Raw genomic sequence first — 23340 nt, 5'->3', positions numbered from 1 at the left:
GAAAATATTCAGAGAGATTCAGAAATCTTTATGATTTCAATACAACACTGCAACAACACATCCCTTTTGAAAAGACCGTATTGCCATGTGTTTCCCATGCTAGTCCCCAGGATGAGATACTGTTTTGCTGGTATCCCCACAAGACTTCTTTACTAGCTTAAAGGGATAGTTCACCCAAAAAGGAAAACGTTCTCATAATTTACTCGCCCTCATCCCATCCCAGATGTGTATGACTTTCTTTCCACTGCAGAACACAAACGAAGATTTTTTCAGCTCTGCAGCGATATAATTGATCAATATTTAAACCTTCATTTACTATAAATCTCCACTTTCTCTTGAAAGTGAAAGTGGAGATTTATGGTAAAAAAAAAAACATGTTTCTCACCCAAGGTGAGTGCATTGCTTTAGAAGACATATATTAAACCACTGGAGTCATATAGATTACATTTAGTCTGCCTTTATGTGATTTTTGGAGCTTCAAAGACCTGGTCACCATTCACTTGTATTGAAAGAACTTACAGTGCAGTGATATACTTCTAAAAATCTTTGTTTGTGTTCAACAGAAGAAAGATAGTCATACACATCTGTGATGGCATGCGGTTGAGTAAATTATTAGAGAATTTCCATTTTGGGGTAAACTATCCCTTTAAGCAGCAAGTCTTTCTTAGTCAACAAACTTTATTAGAAAGATTATGTTGCCTGACCAGTTTTTCTGCTGGTGAACAACAAGGATATGCTGGTCCAACAGCCAGACCAGCACCAACCAGCATTTCAGTCAGGCCCACTTCAGTCAAAATAATACTTTTATTGACTTATAGACAATTGGAAGCAATTTGTTGGTGTTGCTGGAATGGTTCTGTTCTGGGCAAACACCTGGTCCATAAATATGGCCATGCATTGACAGAGCAGGAATAGCAGTGAATCTAATAAAAGGTAGTGTATATGTATTTTTAGCTGGGATAACTAATTGCTAATATTTCATCAACAATAATCCATTGTTACTACAAAAAATGTGTAATGGATTTCCAGTCAGTATGAAGTTAATATAAAAACATAACAGGTTTAATCATGCCATGTAGTCCTAACTGGGTTCATGGTTGGCCATGTTGTTGAACTTGAATGAAGCTGGAACAGAGAGTCACGTGCAGCTGGGTCACCCCTCTCTTTCTGACACACTAATGAGCTCATGTGTTCTGCTGAGCCAAAGTCAGAGGTCAAGGAGTGTAAGACTGTCTCTTCACTGTGTTCATTATGAAGTCCACTTTTGTGCAACAGTAAAAATCACATGATTCAGAGAAATTAAATGTCTATGAATAGTTTCTAGTTTTTGTCTAAATGTCAAGATCTGTTTATCATTCAGATCTCAACAATAGCCTACAGCAGAGCTGTAAATGTACACATTTTAAACCTGAATCAGTGTCTTAAAGCACAGCCAACATAGATAAAAGGCATTCCAAATTATGGTCTGCATATATGGACTATTATACATACTGTATATACTGAAATTTACTATCAGTGTACAACCCCAAGAAAAGTTCTTGAGAGGACAGAACTCTCAGAGGCATTCATTGATAAAGACTTGTTGATCTCATACATATCATGACCCTTAAGAAATTCTAATTGAGCATCCACCCACCCTTCTCCTTGATGCAAAGGGACCCTGTTTTAAGCAGTCCTATGGCAAAGAAACTCATGAGCATGTCATAAATGGCTTTACAGCTTAAACGTTTATTTCACGTTTTCTTGTTGTCCGCTCCGTGTTTTCCGTTTCACCCGTCACCGATCCCGTTCCGTGTCACGTTTCGACCGTGACTAAACAAAGAAACAGGGTTCAAATGCACGGACAAAGTGGCGACTGAACGAGACACAGGTGGAAACAATGATGAGTGCAGGCGGTGGGGGAGGCCGGGAATTGTGGGAAATGTAGTCAAACACACGGACAGCGAGACTCAGGGCGAACAACAGGGAAAACGTGACATGGAACGGGATCGGTGACGGGTGAAACGGAAAACACGGAGCGGACAACAAGAAAACGTGAAATAAACGTGATAGTGAAACAAAGAACAGAGGGCAGACAACACAGGAACGTAACAAATGGTTGGCCAATAGGCCTACAGAAGAACCAAAAAAGAATAGCAACAGGCCACATATATGGATTGTTAAGACAGAGGTCTCAACCATAACAAGTCAATAAGAGCTTCATTCAAAGCTTTCTCCATTCTGTATATCATCGGTTAGGTTATGTCTGTATTGTGTTTTTAGACAGAATGATTATCATGAAATGGTGCTATATTTTATGACTTATTATTCTCTGTGATGCTGAGTGCAGACCATACCCTGATAAGAGTACTCAGTGGTTCCTCTATTTCCTCTACTATGCATTTCAGTCGCAGACACAGGAAACACCGTATCTGTCTGACTGAAGGTTCCCGATGGAATTGGAGATTCATTCATTGGTTTATCTATCCTTTATACTGAAGTTGGGAAAGGGGAACACATGGACTCCCTCCTGTGACTAATCGATTAGCAGAAGTTAAGCGCATGGTGGGTCAGTGGGAAGTCAGGCATGCACCCATCAGCTTTGAGCCTGTAATCTGACAGCACATACTGCACAAAGATAAAGAAACCCACAAGCCCCTGCAATAATAAATCAGATTAAGTATGCTACAAAGGTGGGGAAAGGACAACCTGAAGGTACTGTCCACCCAGAAATGAAAATTCTGTCATTATTTACTCGTCCCTTATGTCATTCCAAACCTGTGTAAATGCCCTTTACTGTGGAACACCAAAAAGGACATTTTGAATAATGTTTACAATGCTAATTTTTCATACAATGAATGTGAATGGGGACTGAAGCTGTCAGTGCATTCTGGCAATACATCTCCTTATGGAAGTAAGAAAGACATGGTTTGAACACTATTAGGGTTACTAAATGATGACACAATTTAAATTTTTGGGTGAACTTTCCAGTTCCAGTTGTAAATACTTAACAATAAGGTTCCATTTGTTAACATAGCATCCACTAAACTATAGTAAATGACTAAATGGCGCTTGTAATTGCACTCGTCATTGAGACCGAGTCTAACTCCATGCTGAGAAAAGAGATGCTCTGAACCGGGGCGAGCTTGCTCTTTTCCCAGTTGACCTGAAGCCCTAACTGGCTAAGGTGCCTGAGCACCTGGTCTCTGTGGGCACACAATGACTCTCGAGAGTGAGCTAGAATCAGCCAGTCGTCAAGGTAATTGAGTATGAGGATGCCCGCTTCCCTTAGTGGAGACGCGTGGGGACATGGAAAAGCTGTAGGGGAGGACCTTGTACTGGTATGCCTGGCCCTTCAGGTCTACCGCTGCGAACCACTCTTGACGTCGAACACATGTTAGGATATGTCTCTGCGTGAGCATCTTGAATGGGAGTCTATGTAAGGCCCGGATGAGAACTCGTAGGTCCAAGATTGGCCACAACCCACCACCTTTCTTAGGTACAATGTAAGGACTGTAGAAACCCTTCTTCATCTCGGCTGGAGGGACAGGCTCCATTGCACCATTGTGTAACAGGGTTGCGATTTCCGCCTGCAGGGTGTTGGTATTCTCGCTATGCACAAAGTGAAAAGGATGCCACTAAAGCGGGGCAGGCGCCTGGCGAACTGAATCACGCAGCCGAGTCGGATGGTCCTGGCCAGCCAGCACGATGGGTTGGAAAGCGAAAGTGACGCATCCAAGTACCCTGCGAAGGGCACAAAGGGTACGATCATGTTTGACATACCTGGTGGGTCTTCTCAGCGGTGGGGAGCAGGTAGTGTTATGTCGGGAGGCAGAGTCGCATCCCGGGGCGCCTCTGCTGAGAAAAAACTCAAAGCACTTACCTGGCAGGGGGCGGGTTGGTGACAGAGGAGGAGGTCCTGTGGAGACGTCCTCTGGACTCGTCAGAACTGGCCGGCCGGGGGGTCTGCGCGTGATACAGTTGCTGGCGTGGAAGCGAGAGGTCTGCTTCCAAGATGCCACTTATTCTTTGAATGTATCTGTTTAGTGCCAGGCCACCGTGAGAACGGTGTATGTGTGCACCGGCTAGGTGACCCAAGGAATGAGGAAATTGCTTTTTTATTGAAAATGTGGGTACCGAAGCCCGAGAGGGGTGCGGCAAAGAAAAAGGAAACCAAGGATTCTCCACCTGGCCCTCCACCGGGGGATGTGTGGTCTGTCTACCAGCTCCAGGTGAGCATCTCGTTCCTTGGGTCATCCACCTCAGGAACATTTGGGAGCCTTGCGGGTCCCCCACGAGGTTCGGGAGGCGGGAGGCATCCGTCTCCTGCGAGGCGCTCTACACGGGGGCTGAGAGCTGGGCCAGAGTGTCCACACTGTGACCTTCGTGGCCCGGAGGGCGAGGTCAGTTGCTGAGCGCAGCTCCTGCATCATGTTGGGATCAGGAATACCCAAGTGCATATCTTTTAGCGCCTTGGGCTGGTGAACTTGCAGGAGGGCCATGGCATGCAGGGTGGAGGAAGCTTGTCCAGTGGCACCGTAGGCTTTCGCCGTCAGGGACGATGTCGTTCTGCATGCCTTGGAGGGGAGTATCAGACAATCTCGCCAGGCGGCTGTGTTCTGTGGGCACAGGTGCATCGCAACCACTTTGTCCACCTGGGGGACCTCCGTGTACACGTGGGCCACCCCGCCGTCGAGGGTAGTGAGAGCGGACGAGTGAGGAGATTGGATTCGGGCATTAAAAGGTGCCCTCCACGACTTCGTCAACGACTTTGTGCACTTCCTGGAAGAAGGGGGCGTTGCTGTGAGCGGCGCCCTGACCCAAGGATTCAATCATCTAGCCTTGAGGGTTTTGGGGAGGACAGAGGGTTCCAGTCCAGCCCCACACTCACAGCGGCCCGGGCAAGCATGTCGGCCATCTGCGCGTCGGCCTCAATATGGGCGGGCCGACACAAAGTTGGCAGCCCAGTCGAGTCCTCAGCGTCAGACACCACGACGCTCTCCGATGCGTCAGCGACGTCCTCATCAAGCCCGGGGGGTCTGAATGAGACATCAGACTGACCATGGGGTGAGCCGGTCTCATTTCGGACCCGGACAGAAGCAAACGAGAGTGCTGGGGGCGGGTGGTTCGTGGGGTTTTACCCGGCGAATCCGTGCCCGCTGAACTCCCCAAATCACCTGCATCACCAGCCGGGTCGACCTACATCCCATAGGAGGAAGGCAAGACGCAGGTGGCGGCTGGAGTGCCGTTTTCTTTCAGAAAGGAAAGCCGCGACCACAACGTTGCCATGGTCAAGTTCTTGCAGTGAGAACAATAACCATCCACAAATGCTGCCTTGAAGTGATTGCACCCAGACACACAAGGCAGTGCCTTTGACCGTCAGAGGCGGAGAGATATCTGCCGCATCCAGGAACTACACACAGGCGGAAAGACATCTTCAAAAAGACGCTTCTTTAAAAAGACATTCAACACCAAATGTGTTACTCTTTTAGAGGATTTATGCTCTTTTAGAAGCACTTTCGAAGTGCCCAGGGGCGTAGACTGCAAGGCCATGCAGAGAAGAGAAAGTCGCTGGTAACGCGCTGTTAGGTCCAACAGCAAAAGTTCTGTAGAGGTGAGTGGAACAGTCATGAACGCGAAGAAAAAATCGGACTAAACAGATGCACGATTCCCTCCTTTTATACCAGTATGTCCGGGGGAGGGACATGCAAATTCTGTTCTCCAATTCTCATTGGCCTTTTCTCAAAGCTCAGAGGCAACTGAGGCTCTCAAGAGAGACCCCTAGTGTCACTTCACCGACACAAGGTTGATTGAGTGACAGAAGGGGAACTTAATACTTTGGATTACTTCTTCAGCACTGGCAGATGTTGTTCACTTCAAAGTTAATAACAAGTGAAAAATACATCTGCCAGTACAGTACAGCAAAATACACTTATATTAAAAATACATTTTCTGAAAAATGCCTAAATATACAGTATTATTAGTTTATTATTGTTTTAACCTTTATATATATATAAAATAAATGTAATAAATACATATATATATAATTTATTTATTAATGTATTTTTTTACAGTGAAACAATTTAAAAATGATCATCAAGAATAAAATATTTGTAATATATCTTATAGAGAGAAAATGATTTTTACATATAAATGTGGGTTTTCTTGAAAACATTTTTTTAATCTAGGCTGGTAATGTGAAGGAGCTAGAAAAAGCATTTTATCTAAATGTTCACATACAAGGTTAACTAATTCTGCTGCTCCAAACATACTTTAAAACCCCACAGAGTGTACACAACAAATTGTTCCTCTGATCGTATATGGGTTTTCTATTAGATTCTCTAAGGGAAAGTTCCACAATTATGTTGTATCCACCTTTTGACTCATAATAGTGTAAAAGTGCTTTCTGTCTGCTTGTATGAATGATAAGAATGCGTTTCGCTGCTGTATCAACTTTCCATGTATCACATCATTTATACGGATAAATGTTTTCCAACTGAATAGACTAAATATAAAATTAAACAAATAACGATAGTTGAATACAGTTACAAATATTATATATTTTAAATACGTAATCCCATTACATGTATTCAGTTACTCCCCATTCCTGTAACTTATGCTTTAAATGTTTATGCTTATTTAAAATGTGTTACCTGTCAATTAAACAAAGACAATGTCCGATTAATACTATTATTCACAATGAGGACGAAGTCAATGCAGTCATGCTAATCCTCAATTTGTGAAAATATTCATCAACAGTTTGTGAAGATCTGCACTCCTCAAACTACATTGGAATACTTTTTCCATAACTTTGACAGCAGTTCTGAATCTGATCAGATGTCCAATTTTTCTCTTTAAGTTGCCTTGTCACTTCTACTAATAAGCGGATCTAACTTTAATGTTCTCTGAAATAGATCAATCAACCAAACATCTCTAAAGCCACGCATTGTGCTCATATGAGAAAGTAATTATTAGGCTCCGATTTCCTCTGCAGAAATCGATCAGTCTGGGGCAATCAGCACTGACAGAGAGAGACGACCTCTAATGCCGAACCTAATATATCTACAGGGCTCAGAATCAGAACCACAGTGGCAGAGAGAAAGGCAGTCAGACTTACTTCTACAAGTTTAGTTAAAGTAAATGTAAACTTTTAAGAATTTTCATTACACACACTAAAAACAAAAAGGTCAGGTTACCTTTCAAAAGGCTTGCATGTATGAGCAGATGTGTGCTTATAGCATAAAGCAAACTTAGCAGGATTCTTTTATTTATTAAGAGATGTATGGCCTACTGTACCATAGACATATTTTGTCACTTTTTGTGTTGAATAAATGAGTTTCCAGGAATTTCATTACTTAGCTGTAAGCAAAAATATTTTCTTCTTCCTTGTCTTTTTTTTAAGCACTCAGGTCAAAGGCCACCTGATCACTTTAGGTCATCAAAGGTCATCTCATTCATTGCCTCTCTCCAAAAGTCTGAGTGAGCAGGTCATTTCAACACTGCTTTCTCAGGGCAGACAAAAAAAAGAGCGTGGCTTAACTTTCACTTCCTGGTGTTGAGTTGCTCTAAATCTTCTTTAAACTGATCGGAAGTGCAAAGATCAGTATTTTAGAAGAGAGAAAAAAACAGTCAGTCAATCAGACAGACATAATGATAAAAAAATATATAGACCGACACACACAAAAGCACAGTACAAATATACTGTACGCAACTTATAACAAGCAAGGCTGTAAATTTATATGCAAAAAATCCCCTCAATCAAACTGAAAAATTCTGATGACTCTCTCAAACTATTTTCCTTACATTTTATAGTGTAGAATCGTGTTTACAAGATTTTTAGATGCAAGTACAAACCAAGTGAAGTGTATATACTGCAACAGTCTTATTGTTCAATATAATCATAGTGGCCTTCAATCTAATGGGAATTTTCCACTGCACGTTACGCTTCGACTCGACTCGACTCTGCTCGCTTTACATTTCTGAGCTTGCTTTTCCTCTACTGTTTAGTGCCGTCTCACTGTGGGTGGGATTATAGGCTGATCGTCATAGTTGTGCCGCCTCTACTGCCGTGACATCATCTTAAACGTGACACAAACATTAGTGACCATAAATAATAACATGACCGCTAGCTGTTAGCTACTAGCTCATTGTGCTGCATAAAGCAGTTGTTGCATAGTGATTTTACACAATTGTAACAGTTAAACTGGCCTGGTTGTTTTAGAAGAAAGCTTCCAGTAGCTGGTCAACTAAATAAAATGAAGCTTTCAAGCAGAGTATAGAGTTAACTTAACAAAACGTACCATCCTACATCGTGGACCAGGTACCAGGTACCAGGTACTATCCACAGTGGAATTCCCCCAAAAAGTGAGTCGAGTCGAGCTGTACCGTGCATTGGAAAAGCCCCATAACAGTGTCATTTATTCCACTGTCTCTAGTTTAGTTACGGCTAAAACTTTATTCCCCAAGCTGAAAATGTGTTGTAAAACTTATTTTCAATGTTCACAGCAGGCAGTCTGAACCTCCCTGCCTAACTGGCTCAGAGCCAGGCGTCTGTGTGTATTGGTGTCTAGAAGACTGCATGATCTGCAATGGTTACAGCCCTGATCATGCAGTCATCACTGTGGCTTAACAAACCTTTAGAGGCCCCAGCTAACTGTCTAAGTCTGGCAGACTGCAGCTAACTGTCTGGCTATGCAGGTCGTTTTTTTTTGTTTTTGTTTTTTGCACTCAAGAGACAAATTAGGCTAATAGGGTAATAATAATGGGAGTGTGTACTGTCTGTTCTTTCTGTGTGAGTATGTAGAAATACAGACACACATGCAAAAGAATGACATTGTGTTTTACTTTGCAATTTTACTGGCATCCACAACACAAAATATTCCCTTTAAAGAAACCAGAGATAATATTACAAATTATGGAAAATATTTTGTACAGCTTGAGTACTGTCACTATGGACTGGTTGTTCTTTCGTTTAGTAAGAGAAGTAGTTTCTCATAGATCTCACTCTCAGCTTTATGGACCATGGGTATTTCTGTAACTCCAAACACAAGCAAAAAGTATCTGTGTAGGCACTTTGTATTGGCAAGCGTACAACAGAATGAACAATCTGAGTAATTAGCCACTCCTCGCATTAGGACTTTATCTGTGATTACAGTTTTACATTCACACTGCACAGCTATATTTCTAAAGATTTGTTTTTGTAAAAGGCATAGCTTGCATATACATATTTATATTATAATCATATTTATATTATTTATATTGAATTTATATTTGTTTATATATTTAAAATTATATAAATATTTAATATCTTTGCATATTTAATCTTGGTAACTTTTTGCACACAAGTAAAATTTTGAATAACAAAACATCTCATAACAACAGTTAATGCATTAGTTAACATAAATAAATAATGAACAATACTTTAAGAGCATTAATTTATCTTGTTTAATGTTTACATCTATGTAGACTCTAAAATCGAAAACATTAAAATGACCGTTAATTGCGACTGATTACGTAAACACATGAACAAACTATGAACAATAGCATTTTGATAGATTAAACAGGATAATAAATGCTATTAAGCAGTGATTCAGTGTTATTGTTAGTAAATGATACCCAATGCATTCATTCATGTTAATGAATGGAACCTTATTGTAAAATGCTACCAATAATTTTTTGAAAACATGTCACACTTCATTATACAATTATATTGGTATATATACCCCACTTATCGATGTATTGTATATCATTATTGAAAAGTTACTTATATTGCAACTCAAATGCAAGGCCAGGGATTCTACAAATTTACGAAACCTCTTGTAGCGTAAGGCATTGACACTTTTTCCAGTGACTGTCGCTAATATTACGTCACTGATTAGTTTGCAGGCCAACAGGAAGTGGGCTTTGCATGCTGAGCTGACTAAAAATCCAGATAAACTGTGACAATGCATGGAAAGAGGGAAGTGAATCTTTTCGGGGTTATTTTTTTGTACAAGAGGTTAATCCTGCACTGAATACAGATGGCTGGGGGAAACAGAAACTGGCTCACCATGGGAGTAAATGGCTCCACCAGAGACTACAAACAACTATGCTTCGTTACAGGGCTCCTGGGTGCACAAACCCGTTTAAATACATTTTGGTTTCAAGCAGCAATTACAGTAAACTTCACCAAATTACACCCAGAAACTAGATCTTATCTGAAGACCACAATACACTTAATACACAATACACTGAAAAAAATGCACTGCAGTGTTAGAAATACTCAGAAGTGTTAATTTTTAAGAAACCAGTTGCAAAGATGGAAACCTCACATCTGAATTCCACACAAAGTTGTCAATGACACACAGCGCAGGTTGCATTCCAAACATTCCACATTCCAAAGGTCACTCTGGGAGGCTGTGTACGGTACTGACTACACCCTGAACAGACTCAGGAGTTAACTGTGTGATATGTAACTATACAAGCTATATTGCATCCAGAAATATGTGCACTTCATTCATTCTTGCCATTTATTAAATGCCTAATCGCATGAGCCCCTTTAATTCTATTGTCACTTGGCTCTATTTCAAGGTGTGTAAAATAGAAGATCTGCCTTTCAAGTAACCTTAAGCCTGTTTCACACATCTGGCATTTCTGATGCATATCAGAATGGTGACTATTCAGAAAATAAGGTTTTGTGTGTATATACAGTATATAAGGTAAATGGTCTGCACTTATATAGCGCTTTATTTAACCTTAGAGGTTACCAAAGCGCTTTACAATGTGTCCCAATCACCCATTCACACTCACACTCATACACCAATGGCCGCAGAGCTGCCATTCAAGGCGCTAGCCTGCCATTGGGAGCATAAGGACACTTCGACATGTGGAGTTGTGTGGGCAGAGAATCGAACCGCCAACCCTGCGATTGGCAGCCAACCCACTCTACCTCCTGAGCCACACCTCAACTAATATATATATATATATATATAAAGAATATTCTGGGTTCAATACAATTTAAGCTTAATCGACAGCATTTGTGGCATAATACTGATTACCATAAAAATGAATTTGTTCTTCCTTTTCATTAAAAAAAGCAAAAATCTGGGTTACAGTGAGGCACTTACAATGGAAGTCAAAGGGGCCAACCCGTTTTAAACTTTACAATGTAAAGTTTTCATGATGATATAACATGTATACCCTTAACTCCAGCAAATATGACCATTTAAACAATTTTACCTCTCAAATAATACATGAGTTTTAACTAAATAATTAATGTAAGAGATTTTATAAAATTAGAAGCTTATCATTTCTGCTTTCACATTGCTGGTCATTCACTTCCTTTGTAAGTGCTTCATCTGAACCTCGATTTAAGTCAAATATTTAATTTTTTATAGGTAATCAACATTATGCCATAAATGCTGTAGAGTAAGGATAACCTGTATTTAATATTCCTATAAGTATTTACTTAATGGCCACCAACAGTGGTTAATAGGAGTGGGCTATTGAGAACTTATTACAAACTACGTCATCTATTTTTCATCCGGAGGGGAACACATATACATCTTATTGATTAAAACCAAATCACAAAGTGTAGGATATAGACCAAATATTCAATTTGTGTTTGCTTACTTGCATAGAGTATGTTTCAGGCCAAACTCTACTTGCTTACGTGTATGGTGTAAATGTTGTAATCTGTTAACATAGGTGCTGAAATGAATATGCATCAATTACTTGCTGCAGACACAAGATGTATGAAACAGGCTTTCCAAGAGCTGCAGTAAATTATTGTACTTAAGAACAACTTATTTTTGCTTTAATCAGCTAAAAGTGGCTTAATAAGCAAAGTGGTGAACATTTACATACACAAGCTAACATTAAAAACAAAATATACATAGAAAAAGTATTAAAAAAAAGACTTATACAGCCTCTAAAAGGCTTCCAAAGTTCTGTATACAGGCTGCAGTTCTAGGCTAACAGGCTAACATTCTACCTACCATCGTCTTTAATTTCTCCTTTTGCGTTCCACCAAAGAAAGTCTAAGGAATTTGGAACAAAAAGAGGGTGAGTAACTGATAGAATTTACATTTTTGAGGTGAACTATTACTTTAACAGAATCAGTGTTTTTACAAAAAAATACTTAAAATAAATAATGCACCTGAAAGAAAGGTACAACAAAGTGGAAGAAAAGGTATTCAAATGCAAGACATTTCAGGGGATGAGGCTTGTGCATTCTTACAATTCTTTATACGTGCCACTGATGTGGTTGAAAAATTAAAGTTTCTCGAAACATGCCGTTACATGTTTTACTGAAGCCTAATTACTTACTGTTCCCCAAATATGGGTTTATATCTCACAGAAACTTCCTCATTGTCTATGTAAATAATTTACAATCCTCAGATGATAGGCATTCTTTGTCTGTGAGCTGTACCTGTTTCAGGATGTATTGTAAAGCTGTCAAGGGCTTCAGATTAACTACCATGGAAGGCAGATCATTTTGGATGGTGCATATTGGAGCGAACATGTTTCCTTATTTAAACCATATTTAATTATTTCAGACTCAGTAGGTGAACAAGTCCTCATTATTTAAAGCCAACCTGATCTGCAATGAGCAAATTAAAGGGACATGTTTACTTATTAAACCATCCATGGGTGGCAACTGATTTGCTAGCATGGTCTGGTAATAATATTGGAAATACACAGTCCAGTAATTTAATGTTTCCATATATTAGCACGATGGCACCTCCAAGTCCCACAACCTTCAGAGAAGGTTAGCATGGCCCAGTGGAAAATATGATTGCTGAAAGGTTGCTCTTCCATAGCATAGACTTAATGGAGAAGCAATTGAGACAATCTTTGACTTTAAACATGCTATAAAATTAATCTTAATGGTCCATATAATTTGGTCTTTGAAAAATCTGGTGAGAAATGTTTAAACTGAAATCTCAGACTTTTCACTGGTATCTTGACAAATATGAGCACAATTTGTGACATTATTGAGTGCAATTTACATGCACATTCTTACACCAATTATGCTTAAAGGGTTAGTTCACCCCAAAATGAAAATCCTCTCATTATTTATGTGATGTGTGTAAGCACAATGGCGTGGTCACATGAGAAATCGGAAGCGCACGCTCTGTATACAATGGAGGAACGAACGTCACGGAAGAGTTAGGTGATTTCAAACAGCAATCCAGCACTAGCTGGAAGCAACGATTTCAAGATTTTCATTTTAATTATCGATTTTGTTTTACATCAACCTACTTGTTGCTTTAGAAGACATTCATTGATCGACTGGAGTCGTGTGGATTACTTGTATGCTGACTAAATATGCCTTTTGGATAAGCTAACCAGAGTAGGGAGTCATTGGCCCCTATCCCTAAAGGCCACCCTATACCTACACCTAAACATAACTAAAACAAGGAGTCAAAAATTGCTCCAATCCAATGGGCAGTGTGTGGAAGTGTTACGCATTTACCTCTATATGTTTTGACATCAAAAGCACAGAATCAACTGATGATTTCAAGTCTCATGTAAATGCGGCTTTCTTGCGTTGCCTAATTTGTGGTAGTAATCAGTGTATTGGTGTGCATGTTAACACTTATTTTTGAGCATGAACACAGGCACATTCTTACACCGATTATGCTTAATAAGCCGACGATGTGTCTGGTAATGTAAACGGTTTTGCTTTATCATTGTAATGTCATAAACGGTTTAAGCAAAATCAATCTACAGGTAAGTTATGCCCATTACTCCTATTTCATGTGGCATGTAAACATCTTAACCAGTGTTCCTACCATTTTATCCAATTTGCCCATGACGAGCACGGAATAAACCGATGACTTTTTCATGTAAATGCAGCTTTCTTGCATTGTAGGATTTTTTTAATAAGCTAAATTGGGGTTGATATCGGCAAATTGGTGGGCATGTAAACATATTCTCTTATGAAACTCTAGAGGAGGCACATGAGATTATTAAGATTTTTGTAAGTGAAAATTCTGGATGGCATGAGATTGAAGCAAATGTCACCCATTGCAATCCTTTTAATCTCATTTGTGATTTGTATTATTTCCTACTGGGGATCACACCATTCAGCACAGATACACTCGCTGTGTGCATTTATTATTGTTGAACTTTTGCCCACAGGAGCACATTTATAATCGAAGAAAGGCCCTGTTGACACATTTTATCCACAGTGAGCACAGTCAAAGTAAAGGACGGCAAGGTAAGTAAGACAAGCTGATTAGCCAAAGGTGTGAGCATAGGATTAGGGATATAAAGGAAAAAATCTGTTTGCAGGGGAGGATGTGCCTACATGCCAACCAGAGAAAGACCTATTGTGAAACACAGCTGATGGCAAGTTCAACTTGTGTTGAAACTGGAAACAGAAAATAAATATAAATTCCAGAGCTTTATGTTCCAACATCTACCCATGCCCTTCCTTTACAGATGACTTAGCAATGCACAACTGGTTAAAGCTATAACAATGTAGAGAGGATAGCAGTCCTTCCTGAAGAGCTAGGGCAGGACAGCGACAGTTGCAAAAGTGCATTTTTGTCACAAGACTAAATGAATATAATCGGGAGTGTCAAAACATACAATGTCAAATATTCTTAACATGTCTTCCAGAGGAAACTGTAGGTGGAAGTGGAATGTGGCATGACAGAAAGCATGCAACAGATTCTCTCTCCTCTCTCTGTCTCTCAGGTTTGTGCAGAAAAGACAACAGGCTCTGGAAATGTCTACTTTGATCCACTGATAGGGTAATAACAACGTGTACTGTGGAAGCCTGATTAGCTGACACAAAGCCAGAGATAAAATCATGCAGAAGGCCAAGATGTGCTTGACAACATGATTTAGTGAATGCTGTACAACTGTACACTTATCCTCATATTTCAAGCGAGCACTCACACATACTGTATGTTCTATTTGTTGTAATGAAAGGATGAATCATCAACACTCTTTATACTGGTGATACACATGGCAAGCTTTTGAGCAATGTTGCCAGGCAACACTGTGGAACATTGGCAGTGAGAGAAACAGGACCTGCAGTCTGTGCAAAATACAACGTGTTACTGTTTTTAGGCCATAGCCTTTTCTTGTATCACATATGTATTTGTGTTATTTTTGCTTCACAACAGCATTGTTCTTCAATATGCCTGTGAAACGCAAACAGCCTTTGCTGCTATGCAAATGCAAAATGCAGAAACTACACTTTTTATGACCGATATCAGGTCATAAAGACTGAGTGTCGCCAAGTGGTGCAAAGTAGTCTGCTGAAAATTTAGGAGAAAAAAAGTGGGCAAAAAATTACACCTTTATAAAAATCCTTTGAGATTATTACTGTGTCATTATGCTTTCTAAAGACTGATTGCAAATCACATTAAACTTTAATGGAATAGAAAATGTTTTTATACACATAAATATTTTTCAGATAATTTTGCAAACAATATGCTGCATTTATAATATCACTAACAATTTTTCTCACACAGTATACAGCAAATGGGGTTTTATACACAAATAATGTATTTACATACTGTACAGTATATACAATATACATGATATTTGGAGGTCCTTGGGGCATCAGAAAATTTGAAAAGCCCTCACCTTGGACTATATGGCCTTTTACAGACAGATTTGGCACAACTATACTATGTTCTATAAATTATAAACTGTCAGTGACTTTATGCACTCTCCTGCTTGTTGTTTTGGTCACTCAGTCCGACAGGCTATTTTTCCAGCATCTGCAGTGCACTAGCTGCAGTAAACAAATGCAAGCATGCATGCACTTGCACATACTCATGGATCAGTCCTAATCCCTTAAGACATTAAGTATTGCTGTGCAACTGTGTTAATGATACTGACTCAGTCCTAGCAAAACCAACACCTTTGCAGTGTGCAAAACAACAACAGCTGACAGTGTCCACTGTCATTTTTCCACCACGAAAACACTCTGTCTGTCCCCCATAATCCTCCTTGTATTTTCCACCCCACCCTGCTGCATGCTTGCTGATCAAGCTTGTACATAAAGATCAAGAGTGTAGTGAGCTTTGTCCTGCCTTTGCTACATTCTTTGCAGGTGCAAAGTTGAAAACAGTCAAATGCAAAGATACACATTTTCTCTTTCGATTCGGTGTAATGTCTGCACACACACCACTTATGTAACATCAATGTAGCACCCTGTGCTTTGTTGACTTACCCTGAAGAAAAAAAAACAACAAAAAAAAAACAGTTGAGCTGTGTTTATGCCCTACCCAGCACTTTCCTCTAATGTGTATTTAACACATGCTCTGACTCCACTCCTTCCATACTCACATGTCAGGGCAGAATACTATGAGAATTCCTCTCACACGTGCTGCTTTGGGCTGTTTACCATCTGCTGGTTAGCTGATTTTTTCCATCTTATTTTTTTAAAAAGGCACCCAAAATTCAAACAGACTGTTTCAATCTCACTTTTGCACTAATTCTCTGTCATCATCTTTTTTCAAATGGTCAAGTAGAGTAGCTGAACAGTGTAAACACGACCTATAGGATCTAGTGCACAAATGCACAGAGGTGCAGATTTGCATAAACGGCTGTCATATTATGAATATTTGTGCAAAGTGTAAAACTCAATGGTAACACTTTACTATAAGGTTCTGTTCATAAACATTTGGTATAAATGGTCATTAGGTGTCATGAACAAAGGAACAATGCGGTTTTACAGCATTTAATCATCTTGGTTAATGCTAAATTATAAATATAGCCTTCTATTGTTCATTGGAAGTTTATTTTGCATAATGTTAACACATAACTTTGTTAAAAAAGAATTTGTTTATGTACAAATAACAGTAAAACAAGATTAATAAATGATGTAAAAGTATTGTTCATTGTTCATTTATAATGCATTAACTAATGTAAACATATATGGGTTTTAATGTTAAATTAATCAATATACATGACGAGTCGAAACATTATGACCACTCAGCCACATGTCAAGGTCAAGGTAGATTAGATGTTAAGAGAACAATCAGTTCTCATAGACAAAGTGTTGAATGCAGGACAAATGCAGGACAAATGGGCAGGAGTGGTGGTGGCGTAGTGGCTAAAGCACAGGGCTTTAATCTGTTAATCAGAAGGTCACAGGTTCTAACCTCACGGCCACCACCATTGTGTCCTTGAGCAAGGCACTTAACTCCAGGTTGCTCCAGGGGGATTGTCCCTGTAATAATTGCACTGTAAGTCGCTTTGGATAAAAGTGTCTGTCAAATGCATAAATGTAAATGAGTAAAAATGGTGGTGAGTACCTACCAACAGTGGTCCGAAGAGGGACAAACAACACACGGGCAACAGGATGTTGGGTACTCAATGCTCATCGATGCATGAGGGCAATGAAGGCTATACCATCTGTTCTGAACCAACAGAATGGCGGAGAAAATACTGTGGCACAAGTCACAGAAAATGTTAATGATGGTTACGGGAGGAATGTGTCACAACCAGTGTTGGGGAGTAAAGGAATACTTGTAATAAGATTACATATTTAAAATACAAAATGCAGGTAATATATAAGTAACTGTATTCCACCACAGTTTTGATTTAAATAATTGGTATTTAGAATACAGTTACATTTAAAAAGTATTTTGATTAGTGAAGAGATTACTTTGCATTTTATTGTTATTTTTTTCATTTCATATTTAGCCCCTTTCAGATGGAAAACATTTATTCATATAAATGATGTGATCCAAAGTGCATTTGAACAGCGTTGAAACACTTTCTTATGATGTGTTACATTCATACGAGCAGACAGAGAAGTTTAAAGTTTGGAGTAGAAGAAATAGAAATAAACCTTGTGAAAATTGTCAGCTTTACGCTAAGCTAAAATGCTATTTCTAGCCATTTTACATGCATGTTACTAGGTGCGATCATGTTTTTTTTTTTTTAATCAAGAAAAATTATGACATTGAATCATAATTTATTTTTATCTAGTAAGACCTTTTATATTAGGGCAAAATTTATATTTTTGATAATCATTTTTGAATTGTTTTCCTGTAAAAATATCTGAAAATCCTTAAAACAAGATCAGTTTGATTGATTTTGTTTTAGAAACAACACTGCATAAGATATTTAGGTTTTTCAGAGAATGTATTTTTAACATGTGTATTTTGTCATAGTGTACTGGCAGAATTTTTACAGTCAAAACAAGTGAAAAAATCTACCAGTGCTGAAGAAGTAATCCAAAGTATTTAAAATACGTTACTGACCTTGAGTAATTTAACGGAATACGTTACAAATTACATTTTACATTTCAAAAGTAACCCTTCCAACCCTGGTCACAACACAAAGTGCATCACACCATGCAGCCTATGAGGTTGCGTAGCCGCAGACATGTTAGAGTGCCCATGATGACCCCTTTCCACGTAAGCATCGGAACTGAACCTTGGAGAAGTGGAAGAAGGTTGTCTGATCCGATGAGCCCCATTTTCTTTTACATAAACGTGGACGGCCGAGTAGTGTGCACCGTTTACCTGTGGAAATGTTGGCACCAGGATGCACTGTGGTAAGTGAACAAGCCGGTGGAGGGAGTGTGATGCTCTAGGCAATGATCTGCTGGGAAACCCTGGGTCCGGCCGGCCATTCATGTGGATTTCAATTTGACACGTACCACCTACCTAAACATCATTGCAGATCAGGTACACCCCTTCATGGCAATAGCATACCCTTATGGCAGTGGCTTTTTTCAGCAGGATTATGTACCATGCCACACTGGACACATTGTTATGGAATGGTTTGAGGAACATGATGAAGAGTTCAAGGTGTTGCCCAGGCCTAAAAATTCCCCAGAGCTCAATCCAATTGAGCATCTGTGGGATGTGCTTGACCAACAAGTCTGATCCACGGCGGCTCCGTTTTATCAGCACGCTGAGGACAAACAGCATATTAGGCAGGTGGTCATAATGTTTTGGCTCATCAGTGTATGTAGAAAAAAACAGTAACCACAAAGAATAAATGCTGTACATGTATTGTTCATTGTTAGTTTCTAATCCATTAACTATTGTTAACGAATACAACTGTAATGTTCAAATGCATTAGTGTATGTACAAATACATGTAACCAACATTCATTTGTATTTTGCCCTCTGGGAAACTATATAGAAACAATATTAATTACATATGCAACTGCATGGATAAGGTGCAAAACACCACAAATCATGCTTCCTACATTGTATCTCAACAATTTTGCTGTGTCAGTGACTACCTGCAAAAACACAAGGCTCATAAATAACATTACTACAGTGACAGAATGGACACAGTGCCCTTTTATGGAATGAGTGACCTTTGAGCAGGACATGCAATATTAGTAGGTGTCCGTCACTACTTACGAGACAGGGGACACACTTTCCCAAGAGTTGCACAACATATTTAGTCATTTTTTTGAGTAATGGCCAGTGTATATATAGGTCAATATATTTTGTTTAATAGTCCAGGCTGAAACCACATCTGTTGCTGCACTTTTCTCGTTTTATTTCAGTTTACATCTTCCGATGCATTCTTAATTTTAACTTTCATTTCAGTTTCTTATTTCTAATTTTGTAAGACATTTGTGCAGTCTTAAATAATTTTTAAATGGACTTTTATGTGTTTTTATTCTTTATCACATCTATATAATTCACTTCGAATTACCATTGTGTATGAAATGTGCTACATAAATAAACGTGCCATGCTTTCCTTACTGTGTGTGGAAGATATATCAGATATATCAGTTTAGTCGAGAGTCCCACCGATACAGAGTAACATTTTGTCTTTATTTCATCTACTTTTTCGATATCATCAATTTTAAACAGCAATATCCACAAAATATTAACAGTGTGCAAGAAAACATGATTTATGGCACATCCGAGAAGAACAATTACAAAAAAATAGATATATTTCTTCATAATCAAGGCAGAAAGATACATTTGCATACACAGGAAAAAACACAAAATAATGGGACAGGCTAAGATTGGATTCTACTGGCTAAGGACTTGGCTACAGAGATTACCCACACAAATCCTAAATCTCACCTCTTATGGTCATGAAAGAGCTTGATGGTGTGTGAATTCGAACAAGGAATTGAGGTTAAGGTATTATGGCCTCCTCAGCACCTTAAGTGTTCTTGCAGTGTGCAACACAAATTAGAAATGGATGCACTCCCTAGTACTAACAGTTTCATACAACAGGTTTCCCAACACAGCAAGCCATTTTCTCATTGAAATGATTGCAGGGTCTTTTTAAATCCAAGCATAGGGAATTGTCAACCTAAGGTGGTGAAAGCACACTTAAGGTAAAAACAATACTTTGGAGCACAGTGCATCCTAACCCACTGTGAGTCAAGAGGATGGAGAACTTAATTCTAATAAGCTGACTTTCACAGTGTTTGCTCCAGTGTAATACCATCAAACGTGGTACAATGAGTTTAGCAGTTTGGTTGGTGTTTGGTCACTTCACACCTTTGTTTAAAAGTTTGTTTAGTGCTACTTTTATCTCACCACTGACTGACTTTATCATACTTACTGCACATTTGCAGTGAAATAATGCACTTCTCCAGAAAGGCTTTTTCCTAATGTGGATTCCTGATCTAAGTGTATTTTTCTTGCAACTACGTCGTTAGCGAAGAAGTCGTCAGTGAAATTCTAATGTAATACTTCATGAGATTAAATTACAACCCTTCATTACATAATACTGTACATTTTCCCCCATAGTACTCAATCTGTCTCTCAAGTTACTTTGAAATGCAACACTGTACAGGATACAGATTTTCCAAGCACTATCTCTGTACTTTACCACAAAGGCCATATCCATGCTGATCAAACCAACTTCAAATTAAATGTCTATCTTACCAAACCTGAAAATTCTGACATAATTTAGTCACCTTCAAGTTGTTCCAAACCAATATGACTCTCTCGTGGAATACAAAAGGAGAAGTTAGGCAGAATCTTAGCCTCAGTCACCGTTCACTTTCATTGTGTGGAAAAAAAGATGCAATGGAAGTAAATAGTGACGGAGACTAACATTCTTGCTAACAGAGAGAGAGTCATTCTGGTTTGGAACAATGATGACAGAATTGTCATTTGTGTAAGAACTATCCATTTAACTCTTTGCTTCTTAGTCCTGCTCTGCCAACATGCTTGAATGTGCTTTACTAATAAGCTCAAGCTAGACAGGAAGTGATGTCGCTGTGCGGCTCTGTCCTCTGCAGGCTCACTTGTGGGGAGCAGCACAAGCAGTGAGAAGTGTGAATCTCTGTTGTTCTCTGGCCTACTGGATGACACATAACCATCTTGTGACCTCTCTACTTATCTTAGTCATGCTTAATATGGGAGCTGATGACAGCATCCTGTGTGCTGCAGGGAGCACAGGCCCCCTCGGTCCCCTTTATACCACGACAGCATTTCCGAGACCCATTTTTCTGCACACAAATGTTAATTTCACAATTTTAAAGACAAACAACGGGGCAATTATATTTTCAGCACTTATCCCTTTAGTGCACTGCTCTATACTGCGAGCGAGTGTTTGGGGACTGTCAACTACAGTCACCCATGGTGGTGCACAAGACACTTATTGGCCAGTGATCATAGATCATGTGCTGGATGCATATAGAACATGCAGAGTTGTGGCTTGACCTTGCCCCTCATCTTGCGATTCTGCATGTGACTGCTAAGGGGGCAGAGCCAAATCCAGTGGCCTGTTGCATAACACTAAACATCCTGCTCTTCATACAGAGCAACTAACAAGACTTATCAACACGAACCACCTCATAAAGCGTGCTTTAAATGTATCAAACTGGTACAACAGCCTGAAAACAATGCCTTGAGCACCTTACATCATCGTGTGGGCTTTGTTTACAGTGTCCACAATTCATTCCACATTCCCAAAAAGGGAGCAGGTAAGCAATTTGCTATCACATGTACAAGCACCAGAGCTGTCTGTCAATTCCTTGTCTAGTTTTCTTCTTTGCCTTGCCTTAAAGAGGACAAACTGGATGATTAAATATGAATGATGGAGGAAACAGAAAAATTACACAAAGATTACAAAAGATAAAACACCCACAAAAAAAATGAATGCGCTTTTAGTTATCAAACACTGTACAGTCTCATACTCAATGACCAGATTCCATGTTTCCATAGAAAGAAATTGGAACAAACAAATCCAAAACAACTATTCTCAAAGTTAACACCTCTGAACATGTCCAAAAGAAAGTTTATACATTTTATTTTCTTTCAGTATGGATTTTACAATCAAGTTTAGTTTCAGAGAAAAAGATTGGCCTGTGATATACGGAGGCTTATACTTTTAATTTAAAATGCCATATTACTGATTCCGAAAGGTAATAGCAATTTTAGGGGGCTGATTTCAAGATATTTGACTACAAATGTTGCATCCAAACATTTAAGTTAATATTCCAAATATAAGTTCATCTTTAATATTGGCACATTAAAAGAGGCTGGGAAAGAGGTATCAGGTTAATATTTTCTGCATTATATAAAATTATTCCTTTTATAGTGTCTGAAGATTCTGAAATATAGTATAAAGACTAGAAAAAAGAAAGCATTAAGCCTTATGTTTTTATCGATGAAAAGAAACACTATAGCTCACAAAAGGACTGAGAAAATAAAAACGTAAAAATATTGGCAACACTGGTTAATGTCTTGAATCCCTTTGTAAAACATGAAATGTGCTGTTTTGATAAAGATAAGCATACCTGGTTTCAATTTTGGCCATGGAGAGTTAATACTGAACAACCGTTTTCCACAGTGTGACTGGGCTAGCCAGCTAGTCAGTCAGCATATACATGACTGTCTTCCTCTACTCTCCCCCACTGACTATGATAATAAGGTCACACACTGCACTCAAAAACATGCTGGAGTTTCTCTCAGTCTTTTAAGCACTGTATAATTAATGTGAAACAGTTTACAAATTCCAAAATCTGCCACCTGTTAAGTAAGTCTATATGCATGAATGTAGACAGTGCACACATGAATAGATTCATTCATATAGACACGCTCAACGCAGGGCTACTTGACGCTAGGTATACAGATATCGCCCCCTCTAGTTTTGTACTGAGAGAGTGTGGCATTTATTTTCTGGAGAATACTGTGGATTCCAGATCAAAAGAAGTGTTGGACTGAATTGCCCATTGACTGGGGATGGGCACTGGTTAAAGTGGGACTGAGAGAGCTGGGCTATGGAGAGTAGCTATAGAATGATGCAAGGTTTCTTGTCTTTGAAAGGGTTCTCAGAGGTGGGAACCCCCACCAGCAGAGGGTCGCTGCGGGCATGCTGCTCACAGTAACTCATGAGGTCTGCAGCAGCCTTAGACACCTGAGAAACAGTGAAAGAAGAAAACAAAAATTAAGCGATTGCGATC

At 39.3% G+C, this 23340-nt stretch overlaps 2 protein-coding genes across 3 annotated transcripts in view; both read right to left on the bottom strand.

The window, feature by feature from the left end:
- Nucleotides 1-16303, bottom strand: part of LOC127649721 (interferon-induced protein 44-like) — a 32611-nt gene extending 16308 nt beyond the window's left edge. The window contains exon 1 of the mRNA XM_052134953.1: nt 16273-16303. The gene's annotated coding sequence lies outside the window, so the exon portion shown is untranslated. The remainder of the gene's footprint in view (nt 1-16272) is intronic.
- A 3399-nt stretch (nt 16304-19702) lies between these two features.
- Nucleotides 19703-23340, bottom strand: part of LOC127649307 (guanine nucleotide-binding protein G(I)/G(S)/G(O) subunit gamma-7) — a 44323-nt gene continuing 40685 nt past the window's right edge. For both annotated transcript variants that reach the window (XM_052134358.1, XM_052134359.1), the window contains one exon: nt 19703-23294. In XM_052134358.1, coding sequence (XP_051990318.1) covers nt 23169-23294 — 126 coding nt within the window. In that variant the 3' untranslated portion in view covers nt 19703-23168. The remainder of the gene's footprint in view (nt 23295-23340) is intronic.

The sequence above is a fragment of the Xyrauchen texanus genome, chromosome 9, assembly GCF_025860055.1.
Source record: "Xyrauchen texanus isolate HMW12.3.18 chromosome 9, RBS_HiC_50CHRs, whole genome shotgun sequence".
Lineage (NCBI taxonomy): Eukaryota > Metazoa > Chordata > Actinopteri > Cypriniformes > Catostomidae > Xyrauchen > Xyrauchen texanus.
Note: the sequence above shows the minus strand (reverse complement) of the source record. Positions and strands in the feature narration are given on the sequence as shown.